The following is a 16,101-nucleotide window of genomic DNA, read 5'->3' on the forward strand; positions in this document are numbered from 1 at the left end:
CGTCAGCGTTCTATTGGAGGGAGGCGGTGGATGATAGCATGGAGCGCCTCCAATCGCTGCTATTCGGTGTCGACACTTCCTCGAGAAGCGCGATTTCTCCTAATTCAGATCCTCGGACCTCGTCTCTTCGAATTCCTCGATTCGCGTTCCGTCTCCGATGCAGATCGCGTCTTCATTCATCCCATCCGCCCGGAAGTTGCCTCAAAGGTCGAGGCAGCTTTGGAAGGACTCGTTTCGGATTCGGATCGGTACCTGATTTATCTATTTTGTTTCCCAGTTAATTCTATGCATATTTTCTTATTAGATGCTGAGCCTGTCAGAATGTTCTGTTTTTTGCTTGAGTTTTCTGGGATCGGATTCCTGCTCTTTCCTCTATAAATGCAAGAGGTTTTCAGGGTTTTGTGTCGGATCGATTTTCTGCTGGCCGAAGCATGAACTATTCATTCTGTGCTGAAAACTTAGCTGCAGCTATAGTGGATAAAGTGGGGTCATAGCTGGGATATGGAAATGGATAATAGCTGGAATGTTAAGTCATCTTGAAGATCAATTCATGCTAATCTGTTTCTGAAATCCTAACCTGTGTCTTCCTTGGTTCTAGACGGGCATTTGAACTTTGCCTAAACCGCTCCAGGCCTGGTCTTCAGCCGCAATGGCGAATTTGGGGTGGGAAAAGATTAAGCAGTCAAAAAATACTTCCGTGAATCTTCTTCATCAGTCTAATGGAAAGACGATTGAAGTGATGGTAATTTACTTGCGAACGGCTTCGTTTCTCACGTGAGCTTGGTATTGGTTTTGAATTCAGAAACACAGCCATAACCTGGCTTCTTCTGTCCAGTTCGGAAGTTACAGGCTGGAAGTTGCTGAGAGTTGGTAAGAGCTCTATGAAAGTTGTCCTTTTTTCATTTACTTCAGACACTTTTGTCATATTATAAATTTATAATAACGAGCTTACTGCGAGTCAAGGCTTTTAGGACCGATACGTGACTCCAAAAGAGGCTACTGAAGGAGGAAAGCAGTTGAAATATACGTATGATCACAAATACAGAAACAAGAATCTCATTATACACAGGTAGTTGTTTCTCTTGTCGCTGCAACAGTACAAGAATTTTATAACCCTCTAAGACTTTACAACACTGTATAAATCCAAGAACTCAATCTTGTGTCCTTTGTGAGAGACAAACCCTGAACCACTCAGAAAAGGTTCAAACCCGGCCAGGAAGCTTACCTATACATGCTTCCTTTTCTTTCTAATTGTTGTAGGTTCCACGCCATGCTAAATGCTTCCAACAGTGCTTGCCTGGCTAGCCCGCTTTAGGAGGCTTTTGTATTCAATACTCCGGGACCACTGGTCAATCTCACGTGCCCGCAGAACCGGAAGAGGATGCGAGAGTTGCCTCGTCTGAGCATTTCTGTATAGTGGATAAAAGAGACAGACAGTAAAAACACCAGAAACGGGTAGGCAAAGGTATACTCTGAATTCCAATTGACTCGTCCATAGTGTCTTAGCTCACCGAATGTACCAGCCCAGGGGGCTTGAAGAAGCTTTGTCATATGACCGAGCTTGCTCTAGAAACGCGTCAACATTTAGCTGATCGGCGATAGATGGGCAGCCTCCAGCTAGTTTCATAAGAACAGAGACGACCACCTCTTGCAGGCAACATTGGAAAGAAACGAGAAGGAAAAAAAACATGATGGGTATTTATTTACAGTAATCGTGATCAGTCCCTCAAAATGATTCAGGTATTTGTGGTACCTTGGGATCCTGAGCAACAAGAAGAGCTGCACGGTCACAAGTCAGCTCTGCTGCTCGGAGCCAACGAAGCAACTGTTCTTCCAGGGTCTGAGCTATCATCGTCCCGAATGCTGAAAACCCACATAACTTAAAATCGGGCAAACCCTAAAATTCCCATGTGCTATATTGTTTGATACAAAGTTCAGTTTACCGGCATGATGATACAGGCCAAGTTGCCATTGAAGAACAGGGAGAGATACCTTACCAGGAACTGTATAAGCCCCAAGGGTGAGAATGTTTGCAAATGTGAGCCACACTCCATGATCACACTTGAGATGACCTAGCTCATGAGCAATCACAGCCTAGTTTTTTTTTCGGGGTATAAGACTGGTCAGATTCTAACATTTTTTCTGGTACTGGCACAGGAATAGAATACAGAGCAAGAGCTGGGAATAGACCTGCAACTCTTCACGAGTGAGAAGCTCGACCAGGCTGGTGTGGACGACGATGAACGGCTTTTTACCACTAATTGCCAGCGTATACGCGTTCGGGACAGGACTTTGACGGACATAGAGATCGGGAGCTTCAATGTTAAGTATCTCAGATGCCTCGACCAACAAACGGTGAAGATCAGAGAGCTGTTTTTTTAATAACAACAACAACCATACAGCAAGAACAAAGACAATAAGATGTAATGATCTGAATGAAGGAAGGGAAGCCATTTTCGAAGACGAAGAAACCTGGTTCTTGGAGACAAGAACAGAAGTCCCTATGTTCTCGAGAAGCATGATCTGTTCTGTCATGGATCCTGCACCACCAAACCGCAACAAACCATCAAAACCTCTGATCAAAAGAGGAACAACAAACGATTGGAGGTGGGGGATATATTATAGGAAAAAATCACCCAGAAGAGCTCTCCCGAATTCGTTCAAGCCTGGAATCGCTCTCAGCAACAACGTGTTCTGCAGCAAAGAAGAACCAGTCCCAGATCCAAATCACACTCCACGAAGCAAGTGATCAGAAATACAGAGGGAGAAGAGGAGAATTTGAAGGACCTGTTTATCAAGAGGATGACGGAAATCATCAGCGTCAAGATCTTTGAAGTAGAGAGGAGGAGGAGAAGAAGAAGCTCTGCAAATAACCCTCCATCTCTTTTCCTTGTTCGATCCCAATCTTCTGTCGTTCCGTGACGGGTGACCGTACTTGGATTCGGTCGTTCGTCTGTACCCGAAACGACGACGGAGGTCTCCGTTTTGATGGTCGTGAAAGAGGAAGGAAACAGGACCCGAGACTGAGACCGCCATGAGAAGAGGAGAGGAAGCTGGTTGGAGGAGGCGCAGGTTAGTGACCGTTTTCTATCATGCGCCGTCGTCTCTGAGGGGGATAGATATTTGACTGGGTAGGGGAGTTTCGTACCGGAGACGGAAAACGTTCTCCGTCCACAGCCGTACCTATGTGGTTTACATTTGACGCGCGTTCGTTTTCCTTTTTTTTTTGACTTTCAGCGCTCTTCATCCATCCCTGTTCAACGACGTCGTTTAATTAATCTTCTGAGCGACGTCGTTTGCGATCCTACCCTGGGAATTCCACACATAACGGGACGATTTTAATGGAATTAAACTGAATTTATTAAAATTAAATAATCGAATTTAAATTTATTATAATCAAATGAATCGAATCTGAATTAACGGTAACTGAAAGACAATTTTGACAAATACGGAATCCATCCATTACACCAAAAACAGTGATCACTTAGTTCTTGTCGCAACTCTTCTTACAGATACATAATTAATTCTTCCGAGAGTATATTACATCTCACATATGCAGACAAACCATGCAACTTACAGTTTACACATTGGAAATGCCTCTCTCTGTCCCCTAATGTCCTAAGACACACATCCTTTGGTAACACAGCTCAACTCCAGGATTTCTATTGAAACCCGAAAAGCTTACGCTCCATGGTATAGTATAAAGAATAACTCTTCAGTGGTACTGCCGATGAAGATGCTCAGCCAAACACCATTTTGCACACAGTTTGCGTCAGTGGTCAGCTTATTGAGAGCCGGCCTGTTCGCAGAGGTCTAGCAGATCCAGTGTCTGCATTATCATCATCATATCATTCACAGTATCAATCTCGATTCACAAATGCTGATGCAGCAAGTGAACAGTGTGAATACCACACACCTCAGGAACAGAGAGCTCAAGGCGGAATTTCGGACCATCATAGTGATGAAGAACGGGCCGGAATGCGTCCTCCTCCAATGCATTGCAAACTTTCCTGACTCGGATCCTAACCTGATAGAGTCGAGAACAGAAAATTCAGATTTTCACACCATATCAGACAAGCAATTCCCCTGCGCTTTCACATATAAAACATAAAGGGAAAAAAAAACGGTAACTGCAGTTTTAAGTTTTCACCTGGGCCGGAAATCTTGATTCCCCTTTGCATTTTTTGTCTTCCCAAGCAGTCGGATCGATGTTTGTACCACCAAAGCTTGTTGCCTGTGCTAACAAAAATCATGTCTCAGACACCAAAAACAAATCTGCAGAATTTCCATTGATGTTATATAAGAAAGCAGTTGACAAACCTCGAAGATACCGTGCAACTGGTGAGTGGTATAATTGTAAAGAAACAGAGGTAATCCAGGTGTTATCGCCCGGACAGAGTCTCTGTATCTTGGAGGTAAACCTTACAAAACAAAATTATACTATGATTAGTTGATAACTTGAAAGGAATCTACATGTAAAGAGATCTTAATCCGAGTAAAAGACAACGAAAAGTAAGTTGGAATTACCGAATAATTGACGTTTCAAATCTTCCTGCATGGTGTCATTGTTGCAAACGAATATGTAGCCCCCAAGCACTTCATTTCTGGGTAGTATCTCTGATGCTGGCAAGGTTTTGAACCTCTTGTCCACAGCTGAATTCACATTAGCGTTATCATTGCTGTTCTTGTTGCTGGGCTCTTTGTGGGCAACAGCATTGCCGATATACTTGCTAATGTTCAGATTCCCCATGTTTTTTATGTTCGTCTTAGGGAAACCGGTATTCATTTTGTGGAGAATACCACTTTGCATAGAAGATTTTCCCATGCTTTCCCCGGAATCAGCATCCAAGTTCAGCATGTTAAAGTTAAGGCTAGCTTCCCGAAACCCGAATTTCTCGCTTGGCCTAACTTCGGCAGGGAGATTGGAGAGATCAAGGTTGATCATCCTCTCCCCCTTTGATCTAGTTTGCTCAGCCATCTTTGATACAGCCATCAACCATTTTTGATCCTCTGATGCTCTGGTCTGGCCTCGAAGCTCATCACCCAGTTGCCAGTAGCTATCCATGGTTCAAAACCTAAGCAAGACAACAAATAAAGATTAAAAGCAGAATCATCAAAAATGGAAAATAATACAAGGATATTATCACATAATGTTTGTAGATATGCTTAGATCTTACAGAGGACTTTACCTAGATTTGATCTTATCACATCTTCCTATTTAAGATATCACTCAATATAGAACTCTCTGTAAGATCTAAACATGATCCGAGCAGATTCAAAGCAATGGTTTACTTCCAATTTCTCCATCCATGATGTGAAGAACATATCATCAATATTCGAAAACGCTTCAGTTCAGAACTGACCGACAAACAGGGAAAACGGGAAACAAGCGAGTCAAGTTCGATCAAATAGATGAAAGTCAACCAAGTGCTTCGAAACCGACCACAACACGGGGAAAAAATCCAACCATTTTCTCGCCACTCCGACATAAACACGGAAGTTCTACTCCAGTTCCCGACGCAGCATTCAACCACGGAAACCCAAATAATGGGCCGAACTAACAACATTTGCTATAGCTAAATTCAGACGCTAATCATCCATTTCACAATAAAACTTCAAGGAAATTTAAAGACGCACACCCAGATTCATCATCAGACATTCGAGAAATAGAACGAAGAAACAAAACGCCCGGATTGAGAAAGATTTTGGCCCGTGGTGTAAACTGATCCCAGGGCTTAAATCCTAGGATCTTGTCCGAAAATCTCATCGGATAAACACTGAAGCAAACAAGATTCACAGAGATTTTGGGATACGGAAGAGAGAGTACCTTTCTGGAAATTCGCCGGACGTGAAGAAGATGCAATGGGCGAGAAACACGTCAGAGGGAGAGGAAATCACTGATTTATGTGAGTTGACTTTATAATTAGCCCTCGGTTTCTTGTTTAATTACGCTCTTTGCCACTGCATCATAAACTACGTCTCAACGGCCCAATTAAAAGCCCATTTTGGAAAAGACACGTGGTTCAAGCCTACCATCTTTCTCCCCCCCCCGGATGATATGCGAAGAACCGCCTTGCGATCTTCACTCTGTTTTTTCTTCTGCATGAATCATCGTTGTTGGGTCGCCGAGGCAAAAGTTTAGAGGCACGAATTGGTGCTTGTCGAAGCTGAGAAGCCATGGATATGCAGAGTGATTTCGATAGGTTGCTGTTCTTCGAACATGCTCGCAAAGCCGCCGAAGCTACCTACGCTAAGAACCCATTAGACGCCGATGTTTGTGTTTCTCCGTCCTTGAATCATATGATTTCGTGGGTTTGGTTTGGTCGGGCTTGATTTTGTCTGGGATGTATTGGGTCCTCGAAAAATCGGGTTTTTGGGGTTTTGGTTACGGGGAATACGAGGAATATGGTGGATAATTCAGGTTTTCGGGAGATCTGTTAGTGATTTAATGGAGAAAATTGAATAGGGTTTTTCGACAACTGTGTTTATGCGTGGTTTTTGCAGAACTTGACGAGATGGGGAGGGGCTTTATTGGAACTGGCCCAGTTTCAGAGCGTCTCAGATTCAAAACAAATGCTGCAAGGTGCTCTCTCTCTCTCTCTCTCTCTTTTTTGGGGCTAAATTTGACTGTGAATACTCGTATATGTTTGATTTTGCACTAGTTTTGATCCTAATTCGGATTGATTTGCTTGAATTCTCGTGTTAATGGATGTTTGATCATGAGAATTTGTAGGTTTCTTTCTCCCCAGCTGTTTCTTGATTTGTTTTGTTTTACACTTTTATGCCAAACTTAACTTCTCTACACTCTTGTCGATCATCACTAAACCTTTAGGCTGGTTAAAGGCTTAATTGTGATTAGACCTGCCTAAACCTAAATTCACATGTAAATGGTTCAAATTGATTGGCTATAAGGACTGTTAGATCTCCTTAGCTCCTGCTTCCTCCTTAGCTGTTGACTAATTCATAATAAACTGAGATTTTATTTTCTTATACATTTTCTTGTTAATGTCAAATAAATTTGTGCAGATGCCATCTCGAAGCTGGAAGAAGCCTTGTCGGTGGACCCGAAGAAACATGATGCTCTTTGGTGCATCGGGAATGCTCATACCTCTTACGCGTTCTTGACGCCTGATCCGGATGAAGCTAGAGTTTACTTTGATAAAGCTACTCAGTTTTTTCAAAGAGCGGTGGATGAGGTACTTTCTTTTATGTTGATTGTAAGATCACTCAAATCGATATTCATAAACTCCTCGGTGTATGATCTCGAATGTGTGATGTTTCATTCTTTTAATTTTCGCAGCAACCAGAGAACGAACTCTACCGGAAATCACTGGAATTGACAGCCAAGGTACTTCTCTACCCTCTACTGTATATTACCACACCAGACCTTGGAAGGTCTTTGTACCCTGCAATGATCACTTTGCTTCCTCTACTGACCCGATTCGAAATATGTATTATACTATTATTAGAGCTTTGCGTGCTGTGGGTGTTGCTCTAGTTATGGCTGTGTCTTCTGTTATGAGCTATTTTGGTTTATTGAACTGTGAAATATATTAGGTTTTACGATTTGACTGTGAATAAACTATCTTTTGGGAGTGGTCTGTAAGCTCAAGGATTTGCATAAGCCATCTTGAAGGATGTTTTGAATGGATCTTGTTGGATCATCAAAATGACCATTGCAGCTGAAACTTAAACTTTGCCTCTAGGCAATCGATAGCGGCTTTTCTCAAGGTTTTGTTTGGAAAGTTGAACACTTTGGAGGAATCTCAAATCGATACACATAAAAAAAATGTAACTTCATGCCACCAATGATGGAATCATCAAAAAGCTATGGCTTTTGTCTATGTTTCATTCTTGAATACGACTTCTGTTCAGGCTCCAGAGCTGCACGTTGAAGTTCACAAACATGGCGGTTTAGGCCAACAAGCCATGGGAGCAGCCGGACCTTCCGCGGCTTCAAGTTCAAAGGTTCGTCCTTTACTTCAGTTTATGTTCGCTTCGTCACATTTTTACTTCCTCGCCGTGGAACCACAACAGATCCAACTACACTAATTGACAATCTTCAGAGCCCGTCATATAATCATATGAAAAGCCTCTGTTTGCTTCCTTTGTTGCAGACATCGAAGAAAAAGATGAGCAGTGATCTGAAGTACGATGTGATCGGATGGGTAATCTTGGCTGTCGGAATCGTTGCTTGGGTCGGTTTTGCTAAATCTCAGATTCCGACAGCTCCTCCTCCTCCTCCACGATAATGGAAACAGAGAATTACCGCTGGGGGTTTTTCCTTTGTCAAGCTGACCGTATAGTTTGTGGAATCACACGTATATTTTAACCCTTCACTCCACTTTCTGTATTCTCTGTGTTATCATTTTCAACATCATTTGTACTTCGAATTCAATCTCGTCTTCAAGCTCCATGAGCCTTTGAATCTTGTTTTCCGACCAAACCAATTTATATATGATAATATGACGAGGAATAATGAGTGGTGGATGAAAGTGGGCGCTGCGCGTGATTTCGGATAAAAGTTGAGGGCATTTTCGACATTCTCTTGTATTCGTTGCCTTTGCCCTCTTTCCTGTCTCTCTCTCTCTGGTTCTGTAGCGAAGGCGAAATCGAAGTTTCGGAAATGGCGTCTTCGTTGCAGAGCTCAGGAATGTTGTCTAAGGACCAGCTGGTTCATCTCTTCGATCGGTTTGATTTTTTGACATCGCAACCTGGTATTCTGGATCTAAGCTCTTTTGTTTTTTGCAATGTTTTTTTTAATCTTCTATTTGAACAATTTCCCCGAATCCATCGATTCGCATGTTCCCCACTCTTCTCTCAGATGTGAAGAAAAGAATCGCCGATGCCGTAGAGGATAAACAGGTGAATCTTCTCTGTCGTATTTGGCTCGATTTTTGCATTAGTTTCTGGTACCTGTCTCTGGGGATTTCGAATGCTATTGCTCTTGTCATTGCGTCTTCAGACTGGATGAGATCATACGGAGCGATGCCTCTGCATTTCGGGTCTTATCTCGATTTTGCTTATGTAATAGTTTCCTAAATTCGGTGAAGGTCATTGAGATTTGTATTGGTGCTATTGGATTTGGGGATGTTTGCATGAGAATATTCTAGCTATATATATGTATAGATGTATATGGTGTTTCGATTCGAATAATATTGATGAGGCTATGCATGGGAAAGGAGAATGAAATGGGTGGTTCATAGTTCACGCACTTGCAAAGTGACTTGTGTATGTATACTGATATCATGATCTCTGGTGTTCATGAAATTCCAGTTATTACCTTGTGTATGCAAATTGCTTGAACATAGCAATGAAACCATGCGAATGTATGGATGAATGGATTGGGAAGTTGGTTTTCTCGTGTTTAGTATTTCGGTTTTTGTTTAATCTCTTCTTGAGCATTGATGTATGTAGTGAAATAGCAGTATATACACTTGGAAGTATACCCGGAAACTGTTCTTAATTCTGCTGTGGTTCTGTAAACGAAATCTGATGCAGGAAGCTGTTGGGATTACAACCACCATTCAGGAAGAAATATTCTTGGAGATGGGGGTCGGTAAGAGCCTAATTGTTCCAAACATATGTAATAAATTAGCGTGGACGAGATCATGGTGTTACGATGGATGTAGGGCATAAAAAATGGATAGAATTCGAAATGAGAGTATTGGAGAGAAAATGAGTTAGTATGTATAGAAAAGAAATTACGAGAAAGACGTGGTCATGTAAAATATAGGCCGAAAAAACAAATGTTCCGTTTAGAAACGTAGAGAACATAGAAATAAAAGGGATAGGACTAGACCTAAACTCATTGGAATCGGGTGATTAGTCTTGATTTACTATTTAAAAATTTCGGAGGACTGAATCCAAAATCGAATAGAGAAAAAGAATTGATGAGACCGATTTCAAATAAATTTGGGATTAAGACGCTGTTATTGTTATTGTTGTTTTTGGTGTTGGTGTTTTTTTTGTTTGTTAAAGCTTTCGCATTGGTCATTTAAGTGATGTCGTTATTCACCTTCGCAGATCCAGGGTTTGGCATTGCGTGCTTGGGAAAGCTGAACACTGCGTATGAAAATGATAAAGATTTGATGGTTGGTTTCTACAAGTTCCTCGCAAAGTAAGTCCTTTTCTTCTCTCTCATAGTTTGGAATTTTTGATAATAATGGTGGTAACCTATGGAGATTGTTTGTTCCCTCTAGTAACTCTTGATCTTTAAAAAACGATGATGCTCATTTTACGTACAAGTCTAAACACTTAGAACAGGGAGGAGATGGCATGTGATGAAGCTGAGCTTGGACCAGATGGGTTTGAGAAGAAAATGAAAATGCAGCATGAATTGCACGATCAGGTAACTGTCCTTCTTCTTGGTGTTCTTAAGAAGCAGAAGAAAAAGAACCCTTTGAAGATTTTATGTCTAAACTTCTGGATATGTGCTTATTTCAGCAACTGGAGATGCTGAAACATATGCGCAAATTTCCTCTAGACGATCAATCTGTTATCCTTCAAAAGGTGAGTTCATCTTTTACATTTTCTTTGTTTATATGCCTTTTAAGGTTTCCATAAACGAATCTGAGTTCAGACCTCATCTCTAATTATCGCCACAGTCGACGGTGTGACACATTTCTTGCTAATCATCAATGGCAATAGAGACAATTTTCTTTTTCCTGAATATGAATCATTGATTCTGCCTCTGTGCTATGCATTTCTTCTCTGTCCTTTCTTTAAATCCGACAGCTACGGCAGCAACTGGAAAATGCAGATTTCGACGGGTCGGCGTCAGTGTTGTCAAGAGAGCAGATGGAAGCTGCTGGACGAAGAAGAGTCTCACCTGTTTTTAGGACCCCGTAGTGTCTTCATAAACCCATTCTGATGTTCACCACTGGAACAAAACAGAGTTGATCTTCAATGATTTTGTCTTATTATTCTTACTACAATTAAAAATTCGATTTTTCTTCCTTCTGCGAGTTGGTCAATTGGATTTTGAATATGCTTTCTCAAAAGTCGAGATGGCCGAGTTGGTCTAAGGCGCCAGATTAAGGTTCTGGTCCGAAAGGGCGTGGGTTCAAATCCCACTCTCGACATTTCCTTTATCACTTTTTTTTGCACGATGACGTGGCAGCTTATCGTTCGGTTGACGTGGCAGCCCATGTGGCCACAATCTGCCGAGATGAACGATAAGGAACTGTGAGTGAGAAAGTTCATCCTTCTTCTTCCTCCTCACACAAACCCTAACTGCTCGCTCCTCCGTGAGTGTTATCCTAAACCACATCTCTATTGACCTGAACAATTCGACGAGCCTACTTTCCTGTTTCTTCGCCAGCTTCTGTGGTACAATTGTTGCTTAATTTTATTTATTTATTTTGGGTTCTCAGGAACAATGGCGACTGCTACGTCGATGAGCTTGAATCTGGTTGGGGCGTTCAAAGGCTTGTCTGTATCGTCTCCTTCGTCTTTCTTCAGAGGCGATGTGAATCTGTTGTGCCCTAGAATGGTGACGCTGCCGAAGCAGAAAATCCAGGCCCCTGTCCCGTTGACGATCGAATCGGCGCACAAGAAGGGAGCAGGGAGCACTAAGAACGGCCGTGATTCTCCCGGACAACGGCTCGGCGTTAAGATCTTCGGCGACCAGGTCGCCAAGCCTGGCTCCATCATCGTCCGCCAACGTGGCACCAAGGTACTGGTTTGTGAGTGTACAGACCCCTTTGCCATTCAGATGGACGATGCTAGTCAAAGCATTTTTTACTTTTCTGAGTCTAGGAATTCTGAGTGTGTGATAATGAGTGAATTCTACCATCTAGGGTTCGTAATGTTCATTAGAGTTTGAAACTTGCCTGGTTTCCTCTTGTTGTCGGAATAAAATAGCATTGTTTACATGGATTTCCAATGTGGGGAAAGTGTTCGGATTGGCAATAGATACAAGAATCCTGGGTCTTGTAGAACTCCCAATTCGATATTAGATCTACTAGGACTCTGAATTGAAGTGCAGACTTTGGATGTGGGTTTGGTTTTAATCTTGTTTCTGTTAGGATCTTTTGTGGAATTCCTCCATGTGATTTACCATGGATGATAAAGGAGTTTTATGTCTTGACATTCCCCCTTTCATCGTTCCTCAGTTTCACGCGGGGAAAAACGTGGGGCTTGGCAAAGATCACACAATATTCTCCCTGATCGATGGAGTTGTGAAGTTTGAGAAGTTTGGTCCCGATAGGAAGAAGGTATGCCTCAATGCTGTTGTGCAGCTCTACAACAAGCAGATGGAAATTCCCTCTCTCCCTCTCTCGATGTGGAGATACTAAAACGCGTGATGTGTAGGTGAGCGTGTATCCGAGGGAAGTGCAGCCGGAGAATCCCAACAGCTACAGGGCAAGGAAGAGAGAGTATTTCAGACTGCAACGGGAGAAGAAGAAGGCCAGACGCGAGGGTTTCGCTTCTCAGCCACAGTTAGTGCTTGCCTCCGCCGAGGCTGCTGATGGTCTCCAAACGAATCCATCTTGCTGATCATCCCAACTCTTGTATCCCCTTTTGTGAAAACTAAACACTGTTTGTCCCTCAGTTTTAAGTCGTTTATTTAATGAGACATAGCGTCGATATGTTGGAATTCTCTCGTCCGTGATAATAGAATCCCAAGAAATTAGTACTTGGGAATTTCACGTCTAATGTGGTATTAATCGTCGATATGTCCGAGTGGTTAAGGAGATAGACTTGAAATCTATTGGGCTTCGCCCGCGCAGGTTCGAACCCTGCTGTCGACGTTTTCTTACGAGATGTGATTTTTTTTGGCCCAGAAATTATTGGGCCTGAGCTCTCTTTTAAGTTTTAATGAGCAAATTCGTCGGTTTCCCAAATTTATTTTGTGGTGCACTTCCTGGAGATCTTACCCTCTCTCTCTCTCTTGTTTTTTTTCTTTCTTTGTGATAATTTTATTATTGTTTCAGTGATAGTTGTTGTGTACAAAATTTAAGATTGATGACAAATTTTCAAAGCTACGAAGAAGACTCAATCTCATTCTACACACGAAATGGAACTTGAATAATTTGCTCCTAAAGTGCACAAATAATGGCGACCTAAAGTGTGGGCGGCCACTTTTGCATGCTCCAAATCCAAATCCATTTTTTAAATTTAAAAAAAAAACAAGTGCATGTGATTTTTGAGGAATTTGAATCCAATCTTTACTTGATCCCAAAATTTGTCACTTTCCCCTCTCCAACTTTGTCCCTTTCCTCCCAAAGCACTCTTTCTCCCACACCACTTTCCATATTCTCTCTCTCTTTTCTTGGCATAGAAGCAAAGCCTATCAGTTTCTCCACATATATAAACTTGTTTCTGTATGTATGTGTGTGTTCATGTTACTCCATTGCAATCATCATTCTTTGAAAGAAAGCCATAATCTTTGTAATCCACCGTTTTATATGGTATCAGGGTGCTTCTCATTTTCTGGAATCGGTTTCTAATATTTCCATTTCAACTTGTAACCCAATTCGCCAAAACCCAATCTTTAGTCTCTTCTGTTATTGTACATACATACATACATACGCACATACACATATATAGATTGACAGAAAGAGAGAGAGAGAGATCATGTCAGACTGGGGACCGGTGTTCGTGGCGGTGGCGCTGTTCGTGTTGCTGACGCCGGGGTTGCTGATTCAGATTCCGGGAAGGAGCAGAGTGGTGGAGTTTGGGACATTTCAGACAAGCGGTGTCTCTGTTCTTGTTCACTCCCTCATCTACTTCACCCTTGTCTGCATCTTCTTTCTTGCCGTCCATGTTCACATGTACATCGGTTAATTCCTCTTTACGTAAAAAAAAAAAAAGAATTGTAATATGCACATAATACATTTAGATGTACTTTAACTCCTTTGAAGCGCCCAAGAAGGGATTTGTTTTTTTATATAAAAAATGAAAAAATCTTTCCCTTTCCATCGATTCTCGCGTTCTCTCTCGCTCTCTCTCTCATCGTCACTGCTATAACGCGAAAGGCGAAGCCTTTACTGTAAACTGTGAAACGACACTGATTCTGGCGTCTCCTTCGTGGCATCAATGGCGGACTGGGCTCCGGTTCTCGTCGGCGTTATTCTCTTCGCGATTCTCTCGCCGGGACTTCTATTCTCGTTGCCGGGAAGCCACCGGACTCTCGAATTCGGCAGCCTGAAAACCAACGGAAAAGCAGTCGCCGTTCACACGCTCATCTTCTTCGCCATTTACTCCATCTTGATCATCGCCGTCAATCTCCACATCTACACTGGTTAAATCTGATCTGAATTTTTCTTTTTCCGGTGAAATCAAAGGTACCCATCTCGAAGCTCTCTCCAGGAATCTTCTGAGATTTGTTGTAACTGTTTGTCTTAGGGTTTTGTACTCTGTTCTGTTGTAACTGTTTCTCTTAGATTTGACGAAACAGCTGTTGCATTGTGCATCGAGTATACTGAAATGTAGCGCAAATTTCTAAAATTTGTGGTGATATATACAACTTGCGTTATCTTACGAGTTCTTTCATTTAGTTTCTGGGAAAAAAAATTGGAAGAATATACAAAACTATGATTTCGAGAAATTAAAGTAAGCTGTGTTTTGATATGTTTTTAGTATGATCCGCAGATTTCAGAGGAAAGTGAGGTTAGAACTGAGTTTATTTGCTTAAATTGTTGGGAAAAAATTATAATCCTGTCTCATCCTGCTTGAAACCAACCATATTAGCAGGAGTTCAAGATTATCAGAGAACAAGAAAGTTGAAAGAGACAACCTTTGACCAAAAAAGAGGGAAAACAAAAACAGACTGAAGTTTTCTTTACATCAGCTTCTGGGAGAACAAAGGGTTCTTGTTACATCAGAAAGAAGAGATTCAGATTAGAAATGGATGTGGATTCCAATGGCAATCACTAAGATCGTGAGTATGCAGAAGTATATAACTGCATGGACCAAGATCGCGATCCCGCTCGTGTTCATGTTCCCAAACTCCACTACTCTTGTCCTTGCCGGGAGCTGAAACAGAAGTCCCGGTGATAGCAGTATGAACAGAACCACTGCCACGACCACCGGCCCCCAGTCTGCACTCATATCTTCCCTTACGCCGTCTTTCCTCGCTTGTTCAGATTGTTGTTTTCTCTCTGTATGAGTTCTGTTCCTGCAGATGGGGATGAAGATATATGAAAATGGTGCTTTTTGAGTACAGGGTTGGTTTCTTGGTGGCTAAGGAGGTGGCTGATGCTAATATGAGGAAAGGTATTAAATTCCGAAGTGGGTTTACTTTTTTTTTTTTTTTTTTTTGAGCTTTACTTTTCCTCAACTGTTCAATCAAATGCTTCTTTTCTAGGGTTTTCAATTCCACATTGCTTTACAGATTGATCTGAGTTGTGTGCTCTCTCTGCTTTTGGTGGTCTTTGCTTTTGTTAAAGAATTGCTTTAGAGTAGAGATGAGTGCATAAAAAGATGATACCACAAGTTGTTTTGGGTACTCTGTTAACTGAACCAAGAAGGAATGAGTTCAGCACATATTGGCTATTGATATTTGCTCTGATGAACAAGTTTTTAGATTCTTGGCTGTACTGTGATATAACTATGGTAGTCTGAATTTAGGATGGGTTTTGGAATAAGATCGGGCTATCGATATTTGCTGTGAAGATAATAAGTTCTATGAAATCTTTGCTTTCTTGTGTAATAACTGCAATAGTTGTGAACTAAAAGATGTTTGCAGCTTATTTATGGTGAAACTGAACCAAACTTGTGAAAGCATGTGACTTTCCTCATCCCCTTTTGATACTATATAGCTGATGGCATTCCTTTATTCAAGTTCTTCTACCAGAATATTCCATAATTACAGAGTCATACACAGTAGTTACATAGATATGTATGTGTATGTATATATGGTTGATAGGTGAAAGCAGTAGAGAAGCATTGCTTGGATTTCAGAACTGGAGTTTTGTTGCAGTGTCATCTTCAGAGCTCCAGTACAAGATCTGCAAAAGCCGACAGCATTTAGAGTCTTTGCATAGAAATCATTAGTTTTGGGGTCAGATTTTTTTTTTTTTGGTAGAATCTTTTTGACTTACACTCTGAATCAGTGTTGATCCATTTCTCTCTTTTCCCATTTGGACTCTTTCC

The 16,101-nt window shown here is 41.6% G+C and overlaps 8 protein-coding genes and 2 non-coding genes across 12 annotated transcripts in view; 6 read left to right on the plus strand and 4 right to left on the minus strand.

The window, feature by feature from the left end:
• Nucleotides 1–1,030: 1,030 nt before the first annotated feature.
• On the minus strand, nt 1,031–3,215 carry LOC104825621 (protease HtpX). The gene is made up of 8 exons (XM_010557981.2): nt 2,788–3,215; nt 2,637–2,694; nt 2,473–2,540; nt 2,191–2,370; nt 1,998–2,094; nt 1,754–1,863; nt 1,512–1,645; nt 1,031–1,409 (listed from the first exon to the last, which is right to left on the minus strand). The coding sequence occupies exons 1-8, from the start codon at nt 3,034–3,036 to the stop codon at nt 1,274–1,276; spliced, it is 1,032 nt and encodes a 343-aa protein (XP_010556283.1). The 5' UTR covers nt 3,037–3,215; the 3' UTR covers nt 1,031–1,273.
• A 222-nt stretch (nt 3,216–3,437) lies between these two features.
• Nucleotides 3,438–5,900, minus strand: LOC104825622 (B2 protein-like). The gene is made up of 6 exons (XM_010557982.1): nt 5,828–5,900; nt 4,528–5,075; nt 4,321–4,421; nt 4,151–4,234; nt 3,917–4,027; nt 3,438–3,829 (listed from the first exon to the last, which is right to left on the minus strand). The coding sequence occupies exons 2-6, from the start codon at nt 5,063–5,065 to the stop codon at nt 3,785–3,787; spliced, it is 879 nt and encodes a 292-aa protein (XP_010556284.1). The 5' UTR covers nt 5,066–5,075; nt 5,828–5,900; the 3' UTR covers nt 3,438–3,784.
• A 126-nt stretch (nt 5,901–6,026) lies between these two features.
• On the plus strand, nt 6,027–8,431 carry LOC104825623 (mitochondrial import receptor subunit TOM20). Its single transcript, XM_010557983.1, has 6 exons — nt 6,027–6,273; nt 6,505–6,583; nt 7,027–7,196; nt 7,301–7,348; nt 7,876–7,968; nt 8,118–8,431. Exons 1-6 carry the CDS (start codon nt 6,178–6,180, stop codon nt 8,250–8,252), a joined length of 621 nt encoding a protein of 206 aa, XP_010556285.1. The 5' UTR covers nt 6,027–6,177; the 3' UTR covers nt 8,253–8,431.
• Nucleotides 8,432–8,518: 87 nt separating this feature from the next.
• On the plus strand, nt 8,519–10,958 carry LOC104825624. Its single transcript, XM_010557984.1, has 7 exons — nt 8,519–8,717; nt 8,825–8,865; nt 9,502–9,559; nt 10,027–10,120; nt 10,267–10,351; nt 10,447–10,512; nt 10,738–10,958. Exons 1-7 carry the CDS (start codon nt 8,627–8,629, stop codon nt 10,849–10,851), a joined length of 549 nt encoding a protein of 182 aa, XP_010556286.1. The 5' UTR covers nt 8,519–8,626; the 3' UTR covers nt 10,852–10,958.
• Nucleotides 10,959–11,003: 45 nt separating this feature from the next.
• On the plus strand, nt 11,004–11,084 carry TRNAL-AAG. Its single transcript has one exon. It is a non-coding gene; the product is annotated as a tRNA-Leu (tRNA).
• A 64-nt stretch (nt 11,085–11,148) lies between these two features.
• Nucleotides 11,149–12,660, plus strand: LOC104825626 (50S ribosomal protein L27, chloroplastic). Of its 2 annotated transcripts, XM_010557985.2 has the most exons (4): nt 11,149–11,249; nt 11,376–11,677; nt 12,117–12,218; nt 12,316–12,606. In XM_010557985.2, the coding sequence occupies exons 2-4, from the start codon at nt 11,381–11,383 to the stop codon at nt 12,499–12,501; spliced, it is 585 nt and encodes a 194-aa protein (XP_010556287.1). In that variant the 5' UTR covers nt 11,149–11,249; nt 11,376–11,380; the 3' UTR covers nt 12,502–12,606. The 2 variants fall into 2 exon arrangements, with proteins under 2 accessions (XP_010556287.1, XP_010556288.1); XM_010557986.1 differs by lacking the exon at nt 11,149–11,249 and having other exon boundaries at nt 11,256–11,677; nt 12,316–12,660.
• A 13-nt stretch (nt 12,661–12,673) lies between these two features.
• TRNAS-UGA lies at nt 12,674–12,755 on the plus strand. Its single transcript has one exon. It is a non-coding gene; the product is annotated as a tRNA-Ser (tRNA).
• Nucleotides 12,756–13,252: 497 nt separating this feature from the next.
• On the plus strand, nt 13,253–14,487 carry LOC104825630. Its single transcript, XM_010557991.2, is given in 2 exon segments — nt 13,253–13,778; nt 13,989–14,487. Coding segments are annotated over 2 exon segments (462 nt in total). The 5' UTR covers nt 13,253–13,581; the 3' UTR covers nt 14,254–14,487.
• A 240-nt stretch (nt 14,488–14,727) lies between these two features.
• LOC109117188 lies at nt 14,728–15,222 on the minus strand. The gene has a single exon (XM_019203999.1). The coding sequence runs from the start codon at nt 15,055–15,057 to the stop codon at nt 14,848–14,850; it is 210 nt and encodes a 69-aa protein (XP_019059544.1). The 5' UTR covers nt 15,058–15,222; the 3' UTR covers nt 14,728–14,847.
• A 25-nt stretch (nt 15,223–15,247) lies between these two features.
• Nucleotides 15,248–16,101, minus strand: part of LOC104825628 (protein LAZY 1) — a 2,480-nt gene continuing 1,626 nt past the window's right edge. The window contains exons 6-7 of one of the 2 annotated variants that reach the window (XM_010557988.1): nt 16,050–16,101; nt 15,248–15,956 (exon numbers count right to left, since the gene is read on the minus strand). In XM_010557988.1, the coding sequence (XP_010556290.1) occupies nt 15,937–15,956; nt 16,050–16,101 (72 nt within the window). In that variant the 3' untranslated portion in view covers nt 15,248–15,936. The other variant, XM_010557987.1, reaches the window with a different exon arrangement.

This window comes from Tarenaya hassleriana, unplaced genomic scaffold, assembly GCF_000463585.1.
Source record: "Tarenaya hassleriana unplaced genomic scaffold, ASM46358v1 Cleome48, whole genome shotgun sequence".
NCBI classification, from domain to species: Eukaryota; Viridiplantae; Streptophyta; class Magnoliopsida; order Brassicales; family Cleomaceae; genus Tarenaya; species Tarenaya hassleriana.